Consider the following 24,566-nt stretch of genomic DNA (forward strand, 5'->3'; position numbering starts at 1 on the left):
TAAATATATGCGTGTATACAGGGTTATTTGCAATGGCTGCAGACATTACTGCTGCATTTGAATGATTTGGGAAACTGTACACACGATCAGGGCATATGGGTTTATCCTGTGAGGGCCATTCAAAGTGTTTCTTTCTGCGTTAGCGCTACCATGTGGTCAATTATTGCCATTACAGCAGAAAGGCTTTCAAATGTATTTTGTGTTTTACTTGCATTATGTTAGACTCCAGAGTATGGAATTATATTACACTGTACAGGTATACATAATTGTGTGTATGCAAGTCATGGGCGCAGGACTGGAGGATTTTTTTTTTTTTTTTGTCTGTGCAAGTGTACCTAGAAGAATTGAATTAATGGTATAGCCCCCACAGAGCCCTGATCTCAACATCATGGAGTCGGTCTGGGATTACATGAAGAGACAGAAGCATTTGAGGCTGCCTAAATCCACAGAAGAGCTGTGGCTAGTTCTCCAAGATGTTTGGAATAACCTACCTGCCGAGTTCCTTCAAAAACTGTGTGCAAGTATACCTAGAAGAATTGTTGTGGTTTTGAAGGCAAAGGGGTGGTCACACCAATTATTGATTTGATTGAGATATTTCTTCTGTGCATTCACTTCTTCTGTTCATGCATTTTGTTAATTGATAAAAATGAAACTGTGAACATTTTTACTTTTGAAAGTATTCTTGTTTTACAGCATTGTTTCACACCTGCCTAAAACTTTTGCACAGTACTCTATACGGGTGATTTTGTGGGAATTTGGCCAGGGCCTCGGGGTAAACACCCCTACCGTTTCAAACGGTGATCTTTAATGGCTGCAGTTAGTCAGAACCTTGAATTCTTATCAGAAGCAGGGTACCTCATGCAGTAGTGTCCCCATCGCTATGCTAAGGCACTGCATTTGTGTTTGTTCCATAGGGAAGAGTGCTAAAGCATGCCCCCTACTGGCCCTCCAACACCTCTTCCAGAATCAACCTAATTTCCCCAGAACAGTACGAGTCAAGTACTAACCCAGCCCACATCTGCTTAGCTTCAACAGTTAGCCCTGAGAAGGGTACAGGGTGGTACAAATAGTGCTCATAACTGTAAATGCTAAAAAGTGTGTATGTAATTTACCGGGGTCATAATCTGCTAAATGGTGAACCACAGTTGTGACCATTACTTCTCGGTGGAAACCAGAAAAATAACTTGAATTAACATCTGTTTTTTTAAACAATAGTATTTAATGGTTTATATGCAATTCTCTTCGAAGGCCCTCTTCCCCCTCACAGTACACAATGATATTCCAGCCCCCCCTTGTAATAATGGGGGGGAAATATGAAAAAAGAGGGGCTGAAATATTAAGAAAAGTCCATTTCCAGTTTGATGTGTTAAAATGTTAAATGGATGCTCAAATAGCAACTTCATGAAACATGAGCCTCTCTTCGGTTCCTTTCCGTTTCTCACTACAAAACTCGAAGAATGAAAACAGAACGGTGTCACCAACAGGTAGTCTGGAACTTTGGTCGTGGGAGAGAAAGGGAGTGCAGCCTTTCCCGAGCCTGCTGGAGCTCCTCCGGGGGCCGAGAGACGCTGCGGACCAGGCCTGGGGGCCCACTGAGGCCCAAAGCCGGGGCTCTTACCACCGATTCGGGAAGAGAACTACCTCACCCCCACGTCCCGGGAAAGGGGAGAGGACCATGGGGGGCTGGGTCTCCCCTTCAGTCTGAGGGGCTATTCTTCGGTCGGCCTCATCGGGTTTCGCCGAGAAATAGAACCAAGAAAAAGTTAAAAAAGAAACCCTCTTCTCTTAATAGCAGGGGTCTGCGGAGCAGAGTCCCCGGCTCCCTGGATCCACCCTGTCGCAGGCTGGGAGCGGAGGTGGAGCAGAGGAGAGGAGAGGAGGAGGAGGAGGTGGGCTCTGTTCCTGGGAGTTCAGCAGGTCCTGGTTGGGGAGGGACGTAGTCTTCACCCTGGGATTGTGCCCTGGGCCTCCCCTTCTCTGTGCCTGGGTCTGCTCAATCTCTTTCGCTGGCTCTCTCACGCTCTCTCTCGGCGGTGTGTCGGGCGCGAGCAGGCCGGGAGAACCCCAGGCTCCTCAGCGGAGCTCCGAGGGATGGGCTGGCAGCTTTGCTCAGTTGGAGGAGCTGCTGTTGAAGGAGCCGGAGGTGGAGGGCATGGCTCCCCCAGGCGTCCCGGTGGTGGACACAGACTTACGGATGTGGGGCATGAGGAAGGGGTCACTGGCCAGCTGGTGCACGTCAATGCGGTCCTCCTTGCGGTAGGCCAGGCAGCGGCGGATGAAGGCCTGAGGGACGCAGAGCGTGAGTCAGACAGGCACACACACAGAATTTATCTGCTGCACAACAGTCAATGGCGCCACAGCTGGAGTGATACTCTATTCATACTTGCTTTAAAGCATGTTATGATGTTTTATGGATCTGTACTGCTGTGATATCTTGCTTTTAACTCTGGAGTGCTGAATCTTCTGTCTGCAACAAATTTACCCTTGGGTACTAATAAAGAAACCTTGAACCTTGAGTCCCCACGTGGTGGTCATACCGTGTGTGCAACAACGGTAAAACGCGCATGCGTTTCCCACCCCGGGCCTAGACGGTGTACCTTGGCTTCAGGTGAGACGACAGGCTTGGGTGGGAACTGGACCTCTGTGGCCTTTAGGATGGTGTTCTCCTGCAGAATGTCCTGCTGGGACTGATTGTGTCCAAATGGCTGAGACAGGAAGGGAGGGAGGACCAAGAGAAACGTGAGGTGAGGGGCATTGTGGGACCACGGTCACGTTTAGAGACAGAGCGGTCGGATGCTCCCCTACCTTCCGGCCGTACAGGCTCTGGTAAAAGATGACCCCGACTGACCACACGTCCACCTTGTTGGAGATCTTGGGCGGTTCCTTCCCCACAACAAAACACTCAGGCGGCAGGTACCTGCAAGCGAGGAAAACGTCACACACCCAATACACACCCGAATCCAGGGTTACAACCCAATACACACCCCTGACTCCAAGGTTACAACCAAATGTGCGAGATGTTAAAGTGGGGAATGATTGCTTTTTGTTTTGCCGGCCGTGCTCTCACCAGTAGGTCCCGGCTCCCTGGGAGGTCAGCTCCATCCCGTCCACCGAGTTGTAGCTGTCGTCGTCCATGATCTTGGACAGGCCGAAGTCTGTGATTTTGATCTCGCCACAGGCCGTTCCGTTCACCAGGAGGATGTTACCTGTTCAGATTTATTCAGAGACCACTTGTAAAAAAAAAAAAACAAGCTGCTCCCTTGCAGCTTGAAAAGTAGGGCTACACCTTCTTGGTCACAATGCAATACGACCGATGTGCAAAGCCACACATAGGGTCAGGGAGGGAACGCTCACCGGGCTTGAGGTCGTAGTGGATTATGGGCGGTCGGATCTCGTTGAGGTACTTGAGCGCGTTGACGATCTGCATGATGATTGAGCGACCCTCTTTCTCCGACATCAGCTTGTGCTGCTTCAGGTAGAAGTCCAGGTCGTTACCCTCACAGTACTCCAGAACTGTGCAGAACCTGGGACAAAATGCCGCCCGGGTTACAGTTGCCCAAACGGGTCACCATCACAGTCAGCACAGGTGGATGCCTCCATGGCAAATTTAGAAGATGGACACTCAAAACTACTCCAGTGAATATTCAGAGGTAATAACTGTTGTCAAGTATATCAGTTTTATTACCAAAGACCACACAAATTAATCAGTGATTTTAAACCTGTGCAATTATTCATCTCAGCAATTTTTCATGGAATTGATTGAATAAATTTTATTACTCCGACAGGCTCAACCCCTATCCTGCAATGGAGTTTCTCCCCTGGGCACAGAAATCACAAGGGATTGGCTTGGTTAAAGTCCATTATATCCATGAATAAAATGGGAAACCACTGAATAATGATGTGATCCTGAGAATTACACACACACAAAAAAACCTGTAATGGGAATTTCTAGCCGCCTGCCAATAATTCTGCAAAAGAAAAACAGCTGGTTGTCTACCAACACACAGATTATCTTCTTTAATGCCATTCAGATAAAATATTAGAAATCCCACTATTGGTGACTTGGAAGCTTGAAACTAGATCTATTGCTCCACAGAAATAGGCAGTCCAAAGAAATGGACAGGTTGAGGAGGTGAATTGTAAGTATTTGAACCAGTGAATTATGTGGATATGAAGACAGACACCATGGTTTAGCCTGAACGGGGAGGTGAATCTGCCGAACACAAACCGAAAGGGCTGATAATTCGGCCTGCTGCTGCGGCTACTTACGAGTCGGTGTCGAGCGAGAAGTAGTCGTAGAGTTTCACTATTCTGGGGTGGTCCAGCTCCTTGTGGATCCTGTACTCCCTGCAGGCGTGCCTGTGAAGACGCAAATGGACGAGACCGTCAAAACATCATCAAAACGACCAAATCACCCTGCGAACACCGCCTTCCATCTCTGCCGACGGGCATCAATTAAACGGAGGTGACAGTCATTACTATGGAGGCAATATTACTATTGCTCATTACAACGCAGGCCAATTTGGGTACATTACAGGGATGCTTCATTTTTTGGGGCATCCTTTTATTGACTTCAGTTTTTGTGTTTTACTGCAAGTTTTCCATTGGACCAGACTGTCCCCATTTTTATGTTCAATGAAAGATATTTTAGACACAGTTTCTGATATCCAGCAGGCTTAGTAATGGCAAGAAAAGGGCATTTGGACGTTCACCTTCTAATGCAGTAAAGCGTTCTTCAAGTAACTGAAAAGCAGCTTTTACAGGGATGTTACGGTTCAAGAGAACGTATACATAAACACATTTGTTTCACAGACGTTCTTTCACAGTTATAAACATGAATGCCAGATTTTACATCATGTGGGTGCATCTTGCAGGAGCCCCTTCTGATAGAGGGGAAAAAAAGGTTTTATGAAAATACTGTTCCACAACCGTGATAGCTATTCCACAATATAAATTATTTCATTTTGAAAAATGTATGAGAAAGACATTACCAAGCGAAACCTAAATATCCCGACTGATGAATGTTTGTTCTTGAAACCCTTCAGCAACATGTAATTCAAATCCTTTCTGTTTGCTTTATAAATTAGTGTTTGCGAGCCGATTATCAGCATTATTTAAACAAGGTGGAAGCATATCGCACCATAACTGTTGGTTCAAAGAAGTTGAAGTAGAAGCCTGTGTTAATGGGCTAAATGGGCACAGCACACTACTGCCACCTACAGGCACATCACACATATCAGACCACAAAGGCAAAAATAACTGAACTCTATACAGTCATGCAGCTCAGATACTGTCCAGAAAGAGGAGTAAGTGTGTCTTTATGGGGGAGTAATGGTTCATGTAACATTGAAGTTTCTTGAGAAAGAGCATGAAATGTAGTTCCTGAAAACCAGCTGGTCCGCATTATCAAGCAATATACACTACATGTACACTGGGAGCTATAATCTTGATTAATGGGGAGAACCTAAATGAAGACAAAGGACTGTTCACTCCCCTGTGTAAGAGGGAACAGCAAAATGATCAAATGAGAGGGTATAATGTAATTTGGGGTGCCTGAAGGCCTAAACATGGGCTGAAGTTTTAGAACCAGATCTGGGTGAAGTACGTAGCCGTTCTGGATTCAAATACTTTTCCATTCTTGATTGATCTTGCCTGGTGGAAGTGTGCCAACTAAGAGGACCAGAAGGCGAGGTTTGCACTTTCGAGAGCATTTAATCGGTTCCAATACACCAGACAAGCTCGGTAAAGCGTAGAAAACTCATTAAAATCCAAAACAATTACGTATTTGACCCAGGTCTGTAGAGAACGTTTGTAAAGGGAGTCGGATGTTTGAGGCTTGCTCATAGGAAACGTACGTCATGTTGAAAGTGCCGTATTACAGCATCTTTCTGGCTTCATAATGCCAAACGCACGGCCAAAGCCACAGCGGGGTCAGCTCACTCACTTGTGGTAGTTTTCTTTCTTCTCGTCCCGCCAGTTCTTGTTGAGCTGGTGGATTTTAACAGCCACGTACCTCTGCTCCGTCAAGTCAAAGGCCTGGGACCAACACAGAGACAACAATGAACCCAAGCACTCAAGCAATCGACCGACTGACCAAACACCACCCCCCACACGTGAATATTAAAAGCAGCCGTGATTGGATAAATGCAGGGAATTCTCTTAACCTTTAATATTTATGGTCAGATGCGACCTGCACATCTCCCTTAACAGACGGGTGCGGCCTGTGCGTTACGTCTCCCTTAACAGACGCCAGTGTTGTATTTGATCATAATTATGTTTTTCAAGACACATGACCATAGAAATGCATTGTGATTCCTAAGCCTTTCCATGGGTTTTCTATAGGGTGCCTTAGTCCATAACAGGTTAAAGACAAGCTGAAACGGAAGTTAGAGCAGCACTTTTCCATCCACTTCCTGGAAAACGATGCAAATTTCGTGTACCAGTGAGCGTGTATATAAATGAAATAAGTCTGTCATATTCCTCTCCAATCAATATCCTTTTCACGCAGCGGCATGCATCCTCATTTGATGTCCCCCTCCTCATCTGATGTCAATCAAACCGAATCCCCGCCCTTCAAAAAAATTACCCCCCGAAAGATCAGTTTCACATGTGTATACATCATATCACTTCCATTTCAGCTCGTCTTTAAATGTGAGGGACAGGCAGCAGTGTGGCAGAAGTTTAGACCCAAAAACCAGCAGACACTGCGGCCCTCCAGGGCTCGGACAGGAGCTTGACTCCTGTAGATAAGACGGTCTGAGACCCAGAGGGGATCTGTAATCTGGGTTATCGGTGCAAAACACCAAAGACAGGCCTTACCTTGTAGACTTCACTGAAACCTCCTCTTCCCAATAAGTGTAAAAGCAGGTACCGGTCATTCAGTGTAGGGTGGTCTTTAAACCTGGGAGACACAGTGGAGAAGACCCAGCGTCAAAGCACCATTAGCTGTGAGGCAAATAAACAACTAGTGTTTAAACGATTGTACTTAACAGGTCAACTGAGATGCAGGCCAGCCAAATTCATACAACGCGCATGAATACACTTCATGTATGCTTACACTGCAGACCTAGCACAAATACACAATTGTTTTGGATTCAAATACTTTTCTCTGCTTTACTGAGCTTCCCTGGTGAACCTATGAAACACTCTCAAAGAAACTGCAAACACTGCCTTCTGGTCCTCTTGGTTGGCTCAATCACACCAGGCAAGATCAACTGAGCACAGAAAAGTAACACTCCAAAACCATTTTGTATTTGACCCAGATGCGTTACACTTGAAGTCACTCTTAGAGCGTCTGCTAAAGTAACGCTAAGACTCCAATGAAACGTCATCTTATGAATACAACATTTTCACGTTAACACTGAAGTGTAGGACTAATGCGATGTTTGTTTCTGAGAGTTGCAGAAGGAAAGGGCCCGCACTGTGAGTTGTCTTCGTTGTGTATCCTCTTCAGCTCCCGGATGTGCAGGTTCCTCACGCGCTCCAACCGCTCCAGCTCTGCCTGGATCTCCGCCTCCTCCTGGAGCAGAAACAGACGGACAGACGGACGTGCGTTAGCCAAGCAGACGGACAGACGGACGTGCGTTAGCCAAGCAGACGGACAGACGGACGTGCGTTAGCCAAGCAGACGGACAGACGGACGTGCGTTAGCCAAGCAGACGGACGTGCGTTAGCCACGCAGACGGACAGACGGACGTGCGTTAGCCACGCAGACGGACAGACGGACGTGCGTTAGCCACGCAGACGGACAGACGGACGTGCGTTAGCCACGCAGACGGACAGACGGACGTGCGTTAGCCAAGCAGACGGACAGACGGACGTGCGTTAGCCACGCAGACGGACAGACGTGCGGGTGTTAGCCACGCAGACGGACAGACGTGCGGGTGTTCGCCACGCATACGGATAAGAGCGTAATTCATATGGACGAAAGCATGTCAACCGTGAAGAGATGGACTATAGTATGTCAATCACGCAAAGCCAAATGAATACAAGTATGTACATTGTACAGAGAGACTGAAACATGTATGAAAATTACATAGATATGAATTAAATAATATAAAATAAAAATACTGACACACATCCAGTAAGTAAAGCCCTTATCAATTAAAAGCCTGCAAACTGATAAGCCACTTACACACCTTTCATATTTTGTGAATACACGGACTGTATTCACAAAATACAGACTGTGTAAGGAGAATTAGTGTGTAGGCTTCCTTCTTTTTGTGAATTAAAAACGAATTAAATAAAATTAAATAAAAAAACATTTGGCTGGGAAAAAATGTATATGGTCTAACTCCAGAAGCTACGGTGAAGACAAAGCAGCCTGTTCACACAGGAGATGACGGACAGGAGGGACACAGGGTACCTTCTTTAGATGCCCCAGCCTCAGTTTGAAGATCTCCTCCTGCTCGTGATACTCTGCAAGCGTCAACCTGTGAAAGTCAAAACAGAGCAGTGTTCTGACTACATGAAAACAAAATCCAACACTGATCAACAGTGAAAACAAGTGATCACACTTCTGCCCATGGCCAGCGACAATAAACTCCCAATAAACTAGCCAAACCAATTTGTCAGTTTACCAGAATGCAGTGCCTCACATTAAAAACTATTACACGACAGACATTTTCATCTACTCAGCTTATGTACCTGACCAAAACAAACAAAAAGAATAGACTAAAAGGGCAGGAAACAGAAGAGAACCTCTCAGGATAATGACTACGCCACCCAATTTCCACCATTTTATATGGCTAAAAACTGTCCTTCCTCTCCACATTTTGTTCTAAGAGTTAAGTTACAGGCGTTGATACCTTATCCGTGTACTTCTAAGCCGTTATGTCCTTTAAAAAAAGCATGTTGCCAACAAGTTGCTACACAATGGTCAAATTCCACCCATAGTACACATGCTTCCCAGTTGAAAAATTTAGGAGCACATAAAAAAACATTTAGGGGAGGAATAAAAGATGATCAAATAATGTGTTATTATTTCTGCTTTCAACTGTATTTATTTAAAAAATGTTATTACTTCTGCTTTAAACAGTATACACATGTCTGTAAACAATTATGGCAGTAAGTACACTAGCATGGATTTTATTTATTTTTTTTATTTTATTTTTTTACAATGAGGGAGAAACTCCTCAACCAAACGCACTCTATTGGCGGTGGTTAAGGCAAGCTCCTCCCTCGTGAGCGTGTACTGTGAGCAGCGCTGTATAAACACAGGGCGTTACAGTAAACGACACAGAGGCGGATCGCGGGCCCTTACGCCTCGTTCTCCGCTCCGTTGGTCTTGCTCTTGCGCTTGTTCTGCTCCAGGCTGGGCGGAGGGGTCTGGCCCATGGCGGGGGGCTTCCTCTTGGCTAGCAGCTTCCTCTGCCTCTCGATGTCCTCTCGCTGAGAGTTGATCCTCTCCTGCTGCCTGCAGGGGGAGACACACGGACCGATACGTCAGTGACGCAGTGGAAGGGGGAGTGGTTAACCCATTATGGACTAAGCTACCCTATAGAAGAACCATAGAGAGGCTTAGGAATCACAATGCATTTCAACGCTCATGTGTCTTGAAAAAACGGTCATGATCAAATACAACGCTGGCGTCACATCCGTCTGTTAAGGGAGACGTAACGTGCAGGTCACATCCACCCACAAGGGGTTCAATAAAAAGCAAGAAATCCCCACCTCTGGGCACGCTACTCGCCCCTGTTCGTTACGGATTTCATAGCTGGATTTCCGGCAACGTGCAAAACTACACTGCTGTTTTTTCCTCACTTTGAAGGAGGTAGGCTATTGACACCTACAGGCTTTACGTCTTCATGTTATGCTAACGTGGAAATTGAGGCAAGGAATGCAGAAAAATGAAAATGAAATCGAACTCGAAATATACCCAAAATTCAGCTCATAAGAACACGAGAGTGCAGACACACAGCCAGCGCCTGAGAGGAGCAGGAGGTGCAGGAGGCTCACTTGATGAGGTTCTGGAAGGCGTATCCGTCCGTCCACTGCTCGGTGAAGGAGGCGCCGTGCCGCACCGTGGTGAAGTGGCCCAACCGCAGCCGGTCCTGCATGCTCTTATCTCTGCACGCCATCTTCTCCTGCTTTGACTGGGGGACAGACGTGAGTCAGTCTTCACATCATAAAGCACGACACCGCAAACACCTACGGCATTACACAGACCTGGGTCAAACACGTAATGCTCTGGATTCAAATACTTTTCTACGCTTCACTGAGCTTGTCTGGTGTATTGGAACCGATTAAATGCGCTCAAAAAGTGCAAAACACACCTTCTGGTCCTTCTTGGTTTAATTACACCAGGCAAGATCAATTAAAAAAAGTATTTAAATCTAAAACAATGACGTATTTAACCCAGGTCCCTTACGATTGACATGCGGGTAATTACGTACACTTGACAAGGTGTAAAGGTCACATAGATATACCACAGAGCCCTGCCACAGTGATGAAGGCCAGAGTGACTCACCTTCTCGATGAGCAGCTTCTTGCTCATGGTCACACACTTGTTCAGCCGCTCCTTGTACCGCTCCAGCATCCTCTGCTGCTCGTCAATCTGCCGCCGCAAGTCGCAGTTCGCCTGGGGGCAGAGACAGCGCTTTTCAGTTCATTTCATTGCTTTCCGTTTCAACTGCCGCCATCTTGGCTCAAGCGCACTGGCTGAAGAGTTAAGGCCACCCTGAGCCGTAATGGATGCCAACTGCAGTCTCGGTCTCAGTTCCTGCCTAACCAGCCAGCTGAGAAAAAGAACGTGTCCTGCAGATTCCGTTACACGGCTGCTGTTGCCTCGGTGTTATAAAAACAGCGGAGAGAAACGGTGTTATAAAAACATGAGTGGGTGCACTGCGGGGAGAAACTCACCCGTAACAAGTCGTCTATGCGCCCCTCTTTCTTCTCCAGGTCCGAGTTCTTGTTGTTCTCCAGCGCGGTGAGTTTCTCTATCGTGAGGTCAGACTGCGGAAACAAAAAGTACATGGCTGCAGTGGAGGAAGAGGAGTGCGCAGGGATCTATCAGTGCCTACAGCCACCTTAAACAGCGGCTAACGCAGACTTGCGCCTTCACCAGACCTGGGTCTATTAAGGAACTGTTTGTGATTCAAATACGTTTCTGTGCACGACTGATCTCGCTTGGAGCAGTTGAGCCAACCAAGAGGACCAGAAGGCAGGGTTTGCACTTCCTGATAGTATTTAATAGTTTCCAATACATCAAACGTGCTCAGTAAAGCGTAGAAATGTATTTGAATCCAAAACGTTTATGTATTTGATCCAGGACTGCCTTTCATGTTCCACATTTACCAGCTGGACAAAATTAAAAAATAGAGCAGTGACCACTGCACAGTATATCTGAATAACCAAGGTGCATTCCAGCCTAAAGTAGGCAGTATACTTCAAACCATGCATGAAATTTCACCGCCAAACACAGCCGGCCCTTCAGGATACTCAAAATGAACTAAATGTCACTCCATGACGCCAGGGGGGCCACAAACTTGTGATGTAGATTTTTTTCACCCGGTTTGACACCCAACTTGCAGCGATTTTCACACATTCTGTTGTCTTTAAAATCTTTTTCTGATGCAAAAAAATGACTATATCCTTGAGTAAGTTAGAGTAATGTTGTAAGCAACCCTTGTATGGGATACAGGAGATTTCAGGAAGTGGCATCCTGTCTGATACCAAGTAAAGCAACAATTTTATTTTGGGTATGTCATTCTCAGGGTTGCGTTAAAAAAGGGGGTGCTACAGAAGGAATTAGGAGAAAGCCAGGGATAATATGCGCTTCTTAAGGCTTACAGCTCACCGATGTACGATTGTTGTCACAAGCAATCATCACATTAGCGGTCGCAGCGACCTTTAGTTTATACTAGAATGACTGACGATTTGATGTTGCTATCATTGTTGTTCCCATCGCTGGGAGATAAATTATATTGAACTTCGACCCCATCTCTGGCTCAATTGTCACGACAACCTTATTACAGAACATCATCGCCTGTAATTATCTTCAGCATAGTGCCATCACCATGTCACAAATGACTCAACATCGGCGAGGCGTTCTTAGCTTATACCGCCTAATTACACCAAGCTAATGTCGCCGCGGCAGGAAGAGCAGTCGTCTGGCAGTCGGAGGGTTGCCGGTTCGATTCCAGCTTTGGGTGTGTCGAAGGGCCCCTGAGCAAGACACCTTACCCCTAAATGATGTTGGTGTGTAAGTGTGTGTATGAATAGGTGAATCAATTGTACAGCACTTTGGATAAAGGCGCTGTATAAATTCCAACCATTCTCCATTTATACTTTTAATCAAAGTATCAAAGAATGTTGGTGACAAAATAGCGGTATCCATCGGCTGGCTGATCATACACCGCCCAAGTATAAACTGGCCTTTTTATGGCAGCTTGAGGGAGGGTTTGGTGGGGGGGGTAATAGGGGGCTACCTGTATGGCTTTGTGTGCGGTGTGGAGCGAGATGGGCTTCAGAGAACTAGTGGAGTGGTCAGTATTCGCTGAGCCTATGGAGGAAGGGCTGCCCTGCTGCACCTGCAAAACACACAGACACACACACACACACACACACACACACACACACACACACACACACACACACGGAGGGAAAGAGACACCAACTCATCACTGATCAAGAACTTTCCAGATATGGAGACATATCAAACAATGCCAAATCTTGTTCAGATTTTCTGGGAGCAAACAAGGCATTATCCTGCATATTCTGTATTATTCTGTATTATTTTGCAGGGCAACCGTGAACAGACAGAAAAAAGACTGTGCAGAGGTTGAGTGGGGTGTGTAAAGGCGTGTAAAGGATGAGGGAGACCCAGAGAAGCAGAGAGCGTGAGTGCTCACCGAGGCTGGAGGGTTAGAGAGGGAATGCTGGGGGGAGGAGCGGACCACTGGCGGGACACATCGACCAGGACTGGTACCAGGACCGCTACCGCCCGCAAACTGAGAGAGGTGGAGAGAGAATGAGAGAGAGATGGAGAGAGAATGAGAGAATGAGAGAGAGGTAGATGGAATGAGAGAGAGGTGGAGAGAGAATGAGAGAGAATGAGATGGAGAAATGAAGAGGAACGGGAAACGGAGAGGTGGGAAGGGTGGGGGGGTGGAAGAGAGATGGAGAAGAACAGGTGAGAAAAGAGATAGCAAGAGAGATGGGAAGAGGGCAGAGGGAATCAAGAGAGTCAGTGAAGGGAGGAGAGGGAAAGTGAGAGATGAAGAGATGGTGGTGAGGGAGGGAGAGAGAAACCGAGAGGAACGGTGAGCAGAAAAGCAAGATGGAAGACGAAACAAAAACGAACAGGGAAGTTAAAGCTAAGTGGAAGAAGGACTGGTGTTTCGTATGATATTCTCTCAAAAACTAAACACATAGCAGTCACACATTTTCACAGCAGTCTATAGATTCATGGTGCTGAGGGCTAGTGAATGTTCTGGATTTTAGTAAGCCTCAACTCACCTCAAAATAATCACTAATTTTATGCCCTCTTGTTCCTCCTTTCCCTGGAGAAAGAAAAGAAAAGAAAGAACAATCAAAATGTACGGAATCGGCTCGGACAATACAGAAGTGGACAAGACTGAGGAACAGAGTAGAGTTACTCATCTTCCTCCATCACTGACATATTATTTCAATAATACACTCAGCCAGATCTTTTTGACCACCTGGCTAATATGCTGTCGGTCCTCTGCGTGCCATCATAATGACTGACCCGAGGCATGGACTCTACAAGACCTCTGTAGGTGCCCTGTGGTATCCGGCACCGAGCCGTTAGCAGCAGATCCTTTAAGCAGATCCGCCGTGGACGGGACCTGTTGCTCCGGCACATCCCACAGATGCTTGATCGGATTGAGACCTGGGGAAATTGTGTGCAGTGCGGCAGGGTGCATTATCCCACTGAAAGAGACCACTACCATCAGGGACTGTATCTGGTCTTCAACAATTATTAGGCCAGCGGCACTTGCCGTTGTCATTGACGTCCACATGAATGCCCAGACCCAGGGTTTCCCAGTAGAACATTGCCCAGAGCATCACACTCCCTCTAGCGTTCGGTCTTCCCACAGTGCATCCTGGGGCCATCTCTTCCCCAGGTCAACGGCGAACACGTACCCGGCTGACCACATGACGTGAAAGAAAAACGGGACTCGGGCAATCTTCTTCCATTGCACCAAGGTCCTGTTCTGACGCTCACGTGCCCACTGTAGGCGCTTTCGACGGTAGGCGGGGTTAGCGTGGTCACTCTGACCGGTCTGCGGCTATGCAGCCCCAAACGCAGGAGGGTGGGATGCGCTGTGTGTTGTGACACATTCCTCCTGTAAGCATCACCACTCGCTGAGACTCGTGCCACAGTAGCCCTTCTGTCAGTTCAGACCAGACGGGATAGCCTTCGTTGCCCTCGCGCATCGATGAGCCTTCGGCGCCCTACACCCTGTGGACGGTTCTGGGTTTGTCCCTCCTCAGAACACTGTCGGCAGGTACTCACCACTGCTGACCGCATGTCAAGGTCCGGGATATATTACACCAGTGGTTCCTAAACTCCGTCCTGGGGGACAACTGGGTATGCTGGTTTTGGTTCCAACCACAATTGGAATCCCAGAACTTTTAACAACCTGTTAATTATGTGCTATTGCTGTTCAGAGGGATTATTACACCCTCTTTAAGCCACATTTTGTCAGACATGGCTACGGCTGGAAAACCAGCAGGAGGCCCCCAGGACGAGTTTAATATATAATATATAACATATAATATAATATATCACAGACCTTGACATGCACCGTTGTTACGAGATAATCAACATTATTCACTTCATCTGTGAGTGGTCATAATGTTTTGGCACATCTGGGTGTATTGCATCAATAAGATGGGGAGGAGGAAGGGAGGAGAACTCGCCTTGACTGCCATCGTAAGGTTCTCCTTTCCTCTTCCGTGTCCTCTGGTCGTTGGGTTTCTTCTCCGGGGTCTTTAAACACACACACACGCACACACACACGCACACACACACGCACACACACACGCACACACACACGCACACACACACGCACACACACACGCACACACACACACGCACACACACACACGCACACACGCACACACGCACACACACACGCACACACACACGCACACACACACGCACACACACACGCACACACACACGCACACACACACGCACACACACACGCACACACACACGCACACACACACGCACGCACACACGCACGCACACACGCACGCACACACACACGCACACACACACGCACACACACACGCACACACACACGCACACACACACACACGCACACACACACGCACACACACACGCATACACACACGCATACACACACGCATACACACACGCATACACACACGCATACACACACACAGTGAGCTCCATGATCCACTACACTAGAGCCCCAGAGACCACCCAGTAAAAAGGTAACATCACAGAAACATGAGAATGTTATGCATTGGCGGGACTGTGCTGAGGGAAGGCTTAAGTAGGAATGAACGTTACAAAACGAACATGATACTTGGCCATCAGTTGTCAAAATAATGTGCCACAGGTATGTAGTCCTAAAACCTGGACATGTTAGAATTTGGGTCATGGGTAGCCAAGGCAGATTTGTAATGCTTTTTTTCCCCCCCCGATAGGGATTTCGATTTCTGCCCAAGATGAGGTCTGTGGTTAATACAAACTTTCAAGTTTCATGTTTTGTTCTACAAGTTAAGTTACATCCGTTAAGAACTGTGAAAGCCATTATGCTCTTTAAAAAAGCAAGTTGCTGAGAAGTTGCTACATTGAAATTACAACAACTGCCTCCCCTCAAGTGTCATACCAGGCACATTACCATTATAGTTTCAATATAGCAACTTGTTAGCAACTTTTTAAAGTACATAACAGCTTTGAAACTCACTGTTGCAACATAAACGGATCAAACTTATCTTGTAAAACAAAACGCGAAATCTTCTTAAGCGCAAGTTAACCACAGACTTAATATTCAGCAGAAATCGAAATCCCTATAAGAAAAGAGCATGGGAAATTGGCCAAGGGGTTAGCCTACAAAAAGACACTATTCAAGATGTGCCACTCTATTCACTGTCCTCACATGCTATCGCATATTTTTTGTCTAGTGCCTGTAGTTTTAATAACCATGCAAATGTTCTGGAAAGTTCTTGTTAAACACACCTCCAACTCCTTATCGCTGAGAGAACCCACGCTGCACAGGCTCTGATTGGATGACTCGTTGTGTGCCGAACCCTAGAAAAGACACAAACGCCACAGGTCAACCGGTGAACCCTGACAGGTGCCCACTTTCTCCTCTCTGGTATAGGCAACAGTCATGGCACTTTATTAGAAACATTTTTACTTTATTACACCTACTGTCCCATATGTTAGAGTGCAGTCAGGGTGGGACACTCGCCCAGCTGGAAACCACGAAAGCAGGATAATGACAAGAACCGACAGGCAGTCCAGAGTAGCACGGGGGGGTCAGACTCAGGAAGAAGCCAAAGGAAACCATTTTAAGAACCGAGACTGGAGCCACAGAAGGGCTGCAATTTTTAAATCTTGTTTGTTCGACCGCAGTCACTTTTTCCGGTCGACACTGAAACTGGTGCCGTGATGAGGGAAAGACACCTCCGGCCCACGTGTCCACAACTGCAAATGGTGGAGATTGAGCTGTGCATCTGTGAAGCGCTACGCCTGGATCACGGGAGGCTTTTCATGCGATTGCTTTCACCCACGGGCTGGCGCACGCCTGGGCAGTGCCAGCCAATTCAATACAGGGCTTGCGCTTTCCATCAGCTCAGGAAAAGCCTTCTGACTCACCAAACGCTTTGAGAACATTCGTCCTTATAACAAATACTTTCACACCAGCCAAGTCTGAAGATGACGTCAGCATTTTAAAAAAGAGAAAACACCCGAAGCGCGGTGCGGGGGAGAAGGTGCGCTTTGGGTGCTGGGTCCCAGGGTGGCGCGGGGCCTTTTCTGGGCCAAGGTTCGGGGGCCAGCCGCTCAGGGCCCTGCCTCACCTCCAACAAAGCAGCTATTTCTAGTATTTCTCTGTTAAGACAATTTTTGCACTATCGAGGGAGTGAGATTGGGCTGTCTAGGGGGGTGAAATGGCCATCTGCCAAACAGCCTACCGCCTAGTAGTTAAGGTGCTGGGACCCAGAAGGTTAGTGGTTCAAGGCCCAGTGTAGCCACAATAAGACCAGTGCAACTATTGGGCCATTGAACAAGGCTTAGCCCCACATTGCCCCCTGCTTAGTCTAATCAACTGTAAGTCAGCTAAATAACAGCAATGTAATGTTACACAAGTTCTGAAAGTCCGCAAAGCATTAGGTCTCGGTTTCTACACAAGCCGAAAGGAGGGAGTGAGAGCGGGCCGCCAAGGAATGATGGGGCCGTCATCGAGGCAACATTGCCTAATTTTCTTGCAGCTGCAACAATTAAGAGCCCTTCCCATGATCCGGCTACAGCTGAGGCGTCATCAGCGACAACAGCCCCGTTTAGCTGGAGGGGGTGGTGGGGGAGAGAGAGAAGCAGGGCACCCTGGCAGAGCTCACAGACCTTGGCCACGCCCATGCCCGTGAAGCGAGCCTCCAGCAGCTCCTGCCGCCGTGGGTCCAGGCTGTGCAGTTCCTCCATCATGTCTGCGGAGAGAAGGGCAGGGAAGAGGGAAACAAATGAAGCGCGGTGTCACAGCACAGCGCTAACGTTAGCCAGCCTAGCGCCGAGATGGCTGATGGGAGTGCAGAGCCTCAGACATATTGAGCAGTCAGCTTTGAGGAGTGAGCAGTCGCAGAAAACACTGCGCGGATCACTTATTGTGGAATGGGCTGACATTCAGGAGGAATAGCTCTCAAGGCCTGAGCTGAGACATTATTAATTGAAGGGGCTTTTACACAGCGTTCTTAACCAAAGGACAGTATCTCACCTTTCCTTTCTAGACAATATAAGCCATAACATTAAATGATGCAGTAAAAAGATTTTTCAAACTCACTATGGCATTTTATGTCTTGAGGGTGAGATCAGATTTGGCTTCAGGGACAAAAGCGAATGGTTGTAAGAGGATGAATGTCCCTCAATGATTTTAGCAATATCGTTCCAAAATATGAACCCAAAATGGAGTCAAGTGTAATGGAATCTGAACAGCTGTGAATCGTATCACACACCCAGCTTTAACCCTCATGTTATGTTAAGATTTTATGGCGTCTTGTGTTTGGGGTCAAATTGACCCGAACAGTTCAAATAAACACAAACTTAGTGTAAAATAAAAACTGACACAATGTGCGTCGCTTTCTTCATGCCCCACAAATTCTTTAGACAGAATAATGGCACAAAACCTTTGTATGCGAAGTTGGTACAGGACTTAAAAGCCCCATTACGTTTATTGTACGTTTACCGTTTAATACCACCAAAATCAGAAAAGTAGAGAAAATCATTGGGGTATCAAGGTTAACTGATTTTTATGAGATGCCAAACACTGAAAGTGGTCAAACTGAGCCCAAACATGTACCAGGGTTAATAGAACGATATGCATTTACTGAGGCTCAGTGAGACCATACGTTAGCTACATCAATACATGTTAATCTGGTTTTTAAAGCCCACTGCATAAACAGCAAGTCATTCATTTCCAAGAAATGCCTTTTCCTGAAACCATGAAACACTGGTTTGTAAATTTGTTGCGAAACTATAATGTTAGAACAATTCCTCGGGGAGATAACGTACACTGAATGATTCATACAAAGTGCTTTAGGTAATGTTACTTAGCCAACAACCAAACAAGGTGGTTGGAGATGAAGACAGCTAACCAATGTGCTAACATTACCATTAGTGCGTTGATAAACGTACTTATTACAAATACAGTTACACACAACCAATTATATTTTCACACATATGTACATACTCCAAATAGGTGCATAATGTAGCCAAGTTAAAGTTGTATGACTATGTAAAACTGCGTTTAAATCCCACAATAACTGTAACGTTAGCTAACGGATAACCCAAGTTATAGTAGCCTAACGTTAAAGCAGTTTATGCCTCCTATTACTCCGTGTTAACCAGTTTTCGGAGCTTATTGCACTTAGTTAATCCCACGAAGTGAAAGAAACATAGCTAATCATCACTTAAAGAAAATACTAGTTTATTGGCCAGCTACCTGGCTATTAACTAACGTTAGCTAGCTAGCACATTTCATCAAACAACCTAAAATGGAGATGATGATATTTGGCTGACTGGCTAGACATCGTTAAAAAGCAAGAGTAAATAAATGGCTTAATACCAATGTAGCATACTGTCGTAGGAACAAACGCAATGGAGAAAATGAGTTTGGTTTGATCTGTTGGTATGCAAACTATGTATGTAAGTTAACTTATAATAGCCAAGTCAGTTAGCCAAGTTACCATACTAAGAAGACAATAAAACCTCTCCCATCTCCTACCGATTCATCTCGCCGTCGCAGCCAAGTTAGCTAGCTAGCTAACTCGTTTAGACAACAGCCTAGTTATGTTTAACGTTATTAAGGATACGATAAATAATTAAGGATAATTTCACAATGCAAACTGGAGTTATGAGATGTCCTCCCTCTTGTTTTACACAAAATACATATGCACATCGCCATCCTCAATAAACCTAAACGAGGTTATAATCCCCCATCGCCAGCCAGTTAGCCACATCGTTTAGGTTACCTGCAGCGGTGTCGTTTTTCACGGGCCTCGGGTCTTTCTGGGTATCAACCACTTTCACCTTCCAAATAACTCCGACACTTTCGCCAGAGGCCTTGTCCAAATCCCCGTCCTCCTCACTATTCGGTGTCCAGGGTGTGCTGTGCAGGCCCTGGTCCTTGGGGGCTGATGGAGAGTCGCGTGGAGGCCTGGAGATCCTCGGGATTTCCCAGGCCCCTTTCTACCGCTGCCCCTGCACGGGTAACCCCGGGCTTACTCGTCTCCGCTCTTTGTGGGCCCCAGCCTAGCAGGCGTTCTCTACCTCAGCTTACGCTGGACCCGACAATTCCGTTTACCTAAAAACGTTCATTTGGAACAAGAAGTCGCAAAGGTATTTCGATATCCAAGCGTTGGTTATTATTTATTTCTCCTCAGGGTAACTGTTAACTAACTTAAATCCAGATCGATACCTTGCTAACTCTAGTTAGCTAGCAACTTGGCTAGCTAGCTAACTGGGCTCATTGGTTAGAGTTCGGTCGATGTAAAGCAGGTTCAGTCAGCAAACAGTCTTCGGCTCATCTCTTGTCTGCAGCTTGCCGCGGAAATGACCCCTTTCCCATCAATTCGGCCTATTTGGTAGCTTGTCAACTAATCCGGGTCGATTCGGTTCGTTTCTCTATTTTTTTAAACAATGTAAACAATAATCAGTAAATCTCATTCTGTCTCGTGAGATTGTCGAATCGGTTTCCCCCCACCGCGCCTGAACTGTTTACTCGCGCCAATGAAAGACTTGACTCGAATTTGGAACTGATATAATGAGAGTCGATGTTCCTCACGAAAACTTTACATACATCAGCACAATATGCCTAGGCAAGTGTAAGGGGATGCAGAGCGTTGGATGCACATATGGCATTTCATTTTGTCACAGTTTCTCTTCTATCACTGAGGTACAATATATGTTCTTTGTGCAATGTAATTCTGTGGAATTACTCACCTCAGTCATAGGTCAAACGTTAGGACTAACAGCAAAAAATTCCGCTAATCAATCTCTATATGAAATTATAACATACGGTGCATTATATAGCATATTAATTATGATTTATGGAGTAGGCAAGAACAAGAACAACAAGAAGAACAAATTAATAATTGTGGAAATGCCCATGAAGTAACATTAATTATTGAATGTATTCACCCCTTAAGTCTCACTGACCCAGCCCTAGGCCGATGAGAGTTAGGCGGTTAATGCATCAAAGGTTTTTTTTTTGTTGTTTTTTTACAATTTCTTTATTTAGTGTAGGCCTAGCAATTATCAATCACTATGGTAACAGGACATACCGTTTGGAAGCGTTAAAGGTTCTACTGGTATAACCTATTTTAAAATACCATTGCTTTTTCACATTTCCAAGAAGTAAGGTAATATCAGTGTCCTTTTCACGACAACTATCCAGCAGACCAAGTGCATCATTCTAAAAATGAGCTAACTCAGAGAAACGTTGATATAATTTCCATTGTTTTCTTAGAATTTCTATGGAGCAATTATCATTGTTGTAAGTTTCACCGTTGTATACTTCTACAATAGTACTTGTACACTTGTACAATGCTATTATCTACATTTTGTATAGGCTCTCTCATACACAATGAGCCCAATTACAACCGTCTCTGACCAGTATTTGTAATGTAGTTCCAAAGAAAATGTGTTACCCCCATTCGTTGATAAAAAAAATAATTTTAGCATTTTAGCTAATGACATTATGTTTCCAACTGTGTATAATTTGTTAGGCTTGCATAAAGAAACACAGCATTTCTTGACTTGCGTAACAAAACTGTAACATTTTCAATACCCACATGGAATCTGTTGCGCATCAACAAAAACAGTTCTTAAGAGTTTACACCAAAAAATGTTGACTTTTTACAGCAAAATATATATTTTGCGATACCTACGTCTAAATGGACTTCCTTTGTAGGAGCTTCAAGGAATCTCTTGTCTGAGTGAGTATTTCCGAGGGAGACAGTGGAAACCCTTGACAACACAATAGACAGCATTTTCTGTGACATGACCCCATTCTAAACCGATGAGCATGTAAATACATTCTCAAAATATTTTTGTATTATTCAGTCTGCTTATAAGCCAGCCTGCAGCAGGAGCCAGCCTGCTTTTGAATAATAAATAATAAAGTGAAATTATGGAATGTTTTTAACTTGTTTAGGGGGCTTGGGTATTTGACAGAAACGTCAATGAATATATTAGTATACAAGATGATATTATTGTGATGATTGAACTTTTTTTACAATCTTCTCAACCTGTTGCTGTCTGAGGATAGCTGCAAGGAGAGGGAGAGAGGTGACAGAGAGGTAGGGGAGGTGATAGGAAGGGGGTAGTGCAAACCCCTTTTTCAGGATAAGTTATAAGTTGTAGAGTATAGTTGTATAGTTTAGTAAGCAAAATGCAGTATTTTACACCTCATGAGACCCATAATATAATTTAGTTTCAATGTGTCTTTTTGGAGTCTCCAAATGTCCTTTTTGGAAAACTGCCTCGGCATAGATTAGAAAAAACAATGCGGAATGCTCATTTTTGGTAATTTGTCCAGTGTTGCGACTTGGCTCCACCTTGTTTCTAAGTGCACCAGCCACAGCTACAATAATCTGTATCCAGTCAAATACAGAAAATCTTCAGTGAGAAGAAAGCTTCCACTTTCCCACTTGTTAGTTTGAGCTTCTGTGACATTTTAGTAATATTTGGAATAATTCACACCCAAAGGGTTACCTTTCAGAAGAGACCAGAATTATGCCTGTAGTAAAAATGGTTCGAGAATATTAACCATTTTATTTTGGGCATGTAATCTTTAAGCTTGTGACAAGAAAAGGGGCGACATTTAAGGGGTTAAGTCAACAGGCAAATCTGTGAATAGATACAAACATCAATAGTTTGAAAAAATAATGGGCGTTGAATTGGTGGTCACATGCACTTATTTGGCCAACCATAAGAAAATGCAATCAATTGAGTGATGGTTGATTATCAATCTGGTAGCTGCTCAGAAGAATTGTGATTATTGCCAGAACTTACACATACAAGGAAAGATATGATTCAAGCGCTTAATCTTTAACTTAAATTAATCTTTATGCACTGTAACATATGGCATGTGTTGTCTTCATTTGTTGTCTACTGTAGCATTATTGGGTCAGTACTTTTGACAAACAGTGGGTAGCTCACAGTGGAAAGCAGAAGTGCATTAATTCAAAAGGAGCAGCCTCTGGATAAGGCTGGAGGGGAGAGAGGGAAGAAGGAAGTTACAGTCTGCCTGAGTGTCTGCATGGATGTCTGACTAATTGCTCAGACTGCACAGTGGTCTAAGATGAAACATTGAGCAGTGTGAAATCCTGTCTTTACCCAAGAGTAAGAGGGAGAAAATTACAAGCCATACACTCCCAAGTCCAATTATTCATTAGCTGTCCTTATTGTGGCTCCCATACAAGCTTGAGGAGATTGATTTTATGTTTGAAGTTCATTGACTATGAGTCTTGTAAGGGCGAATAACAGCCCTGGCATTCAGTCCCTGAAGGACACACTTTCACATGATAGTGATACAGGGGCCATGGGACTGTGGGATCTTTCCTCCAAGAGTCATTCTGCAGTCCTGCAGAACAGCTTTGTTAACTAATCACTAAGTGAGCACCAACCTTTGATAAACATTTGTCGTTCCACTAAATTACTAAAATGTAAATGTAAAATGTTCTGAAGTTGTAACTTGAAATGTAGCAACCTCAGTGTCACACAAGCTGACCAGGCAGTTTAATGTTTCAACAAAGTAACAAATTAAAGGTATTTTACATATTCATTTGAATCTAATTAAACTAAACAACCACATGCCAAATGTACAAAAACAGAATGTGACAAACCAAGGACAATATGGCTTTTACCAGTAACACAGAAACAACTGTTATTGGAAATAACTATGGGACTGAACTGAGCTAGTCAGCTTTTGGACACCTCATCCACACTGGAGATGAAGGAGTGTAGTATGTATGCAATCAATGATAAGGGGATGCAAGTTACTGGAAAAACATATTTAAAAATATGTTAGTAATTGTTACATTTGCCCTTCATGTTTTGGACCAATGACGATTTCACCAAAATATTTTCATGTTAACAAAGTAACAGTGAATTATGCATATATTTATTAAAAAAGCACTGTTGTGCATGTACGTATTTAATTTATTGAACAATCAGTGATGTTATTCAATACATGAAATAATTCAGTACAGTCTGAGGAATACTGGGAAAACCTAAATGGATTACACTGAGGTAATTTAGCACTTCTTTTCTCTTCACTCCAAGGGCCATATTTCCTGGAATCAGCTTCGCACAGCGCATTGGCGCAGTCACTGGGCGTGGCTACTAAATCTTGCCATTCTATGAAGTCAAGCGAGGGGCGCACCCAGTACGTCACACACCTGGCCAGGTGACTGCGCCATTGCGCCGTGCCAAGTTAATTCATAATGCATGGGAAGGTGGAAATGGGCTGGATTATGCTCACTATATTATCAGTGAGTGTGCTGCACCCTGATTCATTCATATCCAGTAAAATTAACTCTTTTTGTTACCATTAAGATCCATGCATATTGCGTAGGTTGGATAGGAAATTGCTGTAGTCTCTGCAAATAGAGTGGAAGATGAGGATTAAGCAGAAAGGTTTTTATTTATTTAATATTTTACTTCTAATGAATCTCATAAAGAGAGAAATCAGTTTGAAAATCCATTCATGTTTTTCAAGTAGGCTATTTCTTAAAGGTTTTCTTTTAAGTTTTGCTATACAAAATAAAACCAATGAAGAAGTCGGTATGAACTATTGATCGAACAAAATAAAAAAATAACAGCCAACAATTAATTCATATGAATGATA

The 24,566-nt window shown here is 44.9% G+C and overlaps 1 protein-coding gene across 2 annotated transcripts; it reads right to left on the bottom strand.

The window, feature by feature from the left end:
- Positions 1-1,199: 1,199 nt before the first annotated feature.
- LOC133122395 (serine/threonine-protein kinase tousled-like 2) lies at positions 1,200-20,503 on the bottom strand. 2 transcript variants are annotated; one of them, XM_061232349.1, is made up of 21 exons: positions 19,687-20,503; positions 17,567-17,649; positions 16,181-16,252; positions 14,887-14,956; positions 13,459-13,502; positions 12,852-12,950; positions 12,429-12,530; positions 10,861-10,953; positions 10,469-10,579; positions 9,958-10,094; positions 9,263-9,415; positions 8,366-8,432; positions 7,422-7,519; positions 6,820-6,901; positions 5,945-6,036; positions 4,270-4,359; positions 3,355-3,524; positions 3,068-3,206; positions 2,806-2,917; positions 2,598-2,705; positions 1,200-2,283 (listed from the first exon to the last, which is right to left on the bottom strand). In XM_061232349.1, exons 2-21 carry the CDS (start codon positions 17,645-17,647, stop codon positions 2,110-2,112), a joined length of 2,094 nt encoding a protein of 697 aa, XP_061088333.1. In that variant the 5' UTR covers positions 17,648-17,649; positions 19,687-20,503; the 3' UTR covers positions 1,200-2,109. The 2 variants fall into 2 exon arrangements, with proteins under 2 accessions (XP_061088333.1, XP_061088334.1); XM_061232350.1 differs by lacking the exon at positions 12,852-12,950 and having other exon boundaries at positions 19,687-20,496.
- Positions 20,504-24,566: the final 4,063 nt, after the last annotated feature.

The sequence above is a fragment of the Conger conger genome, chromosome 2, assembly GCF_963514075.1.
Source record: "Conger conger chromosome 2, fConCon1.1, whole genome shotgun sequence".
NCBI lineage: Eukaryota > Metazoa > Chordata > Actinopteri > Anguilliformes > Congridae > Conger > Conger conger.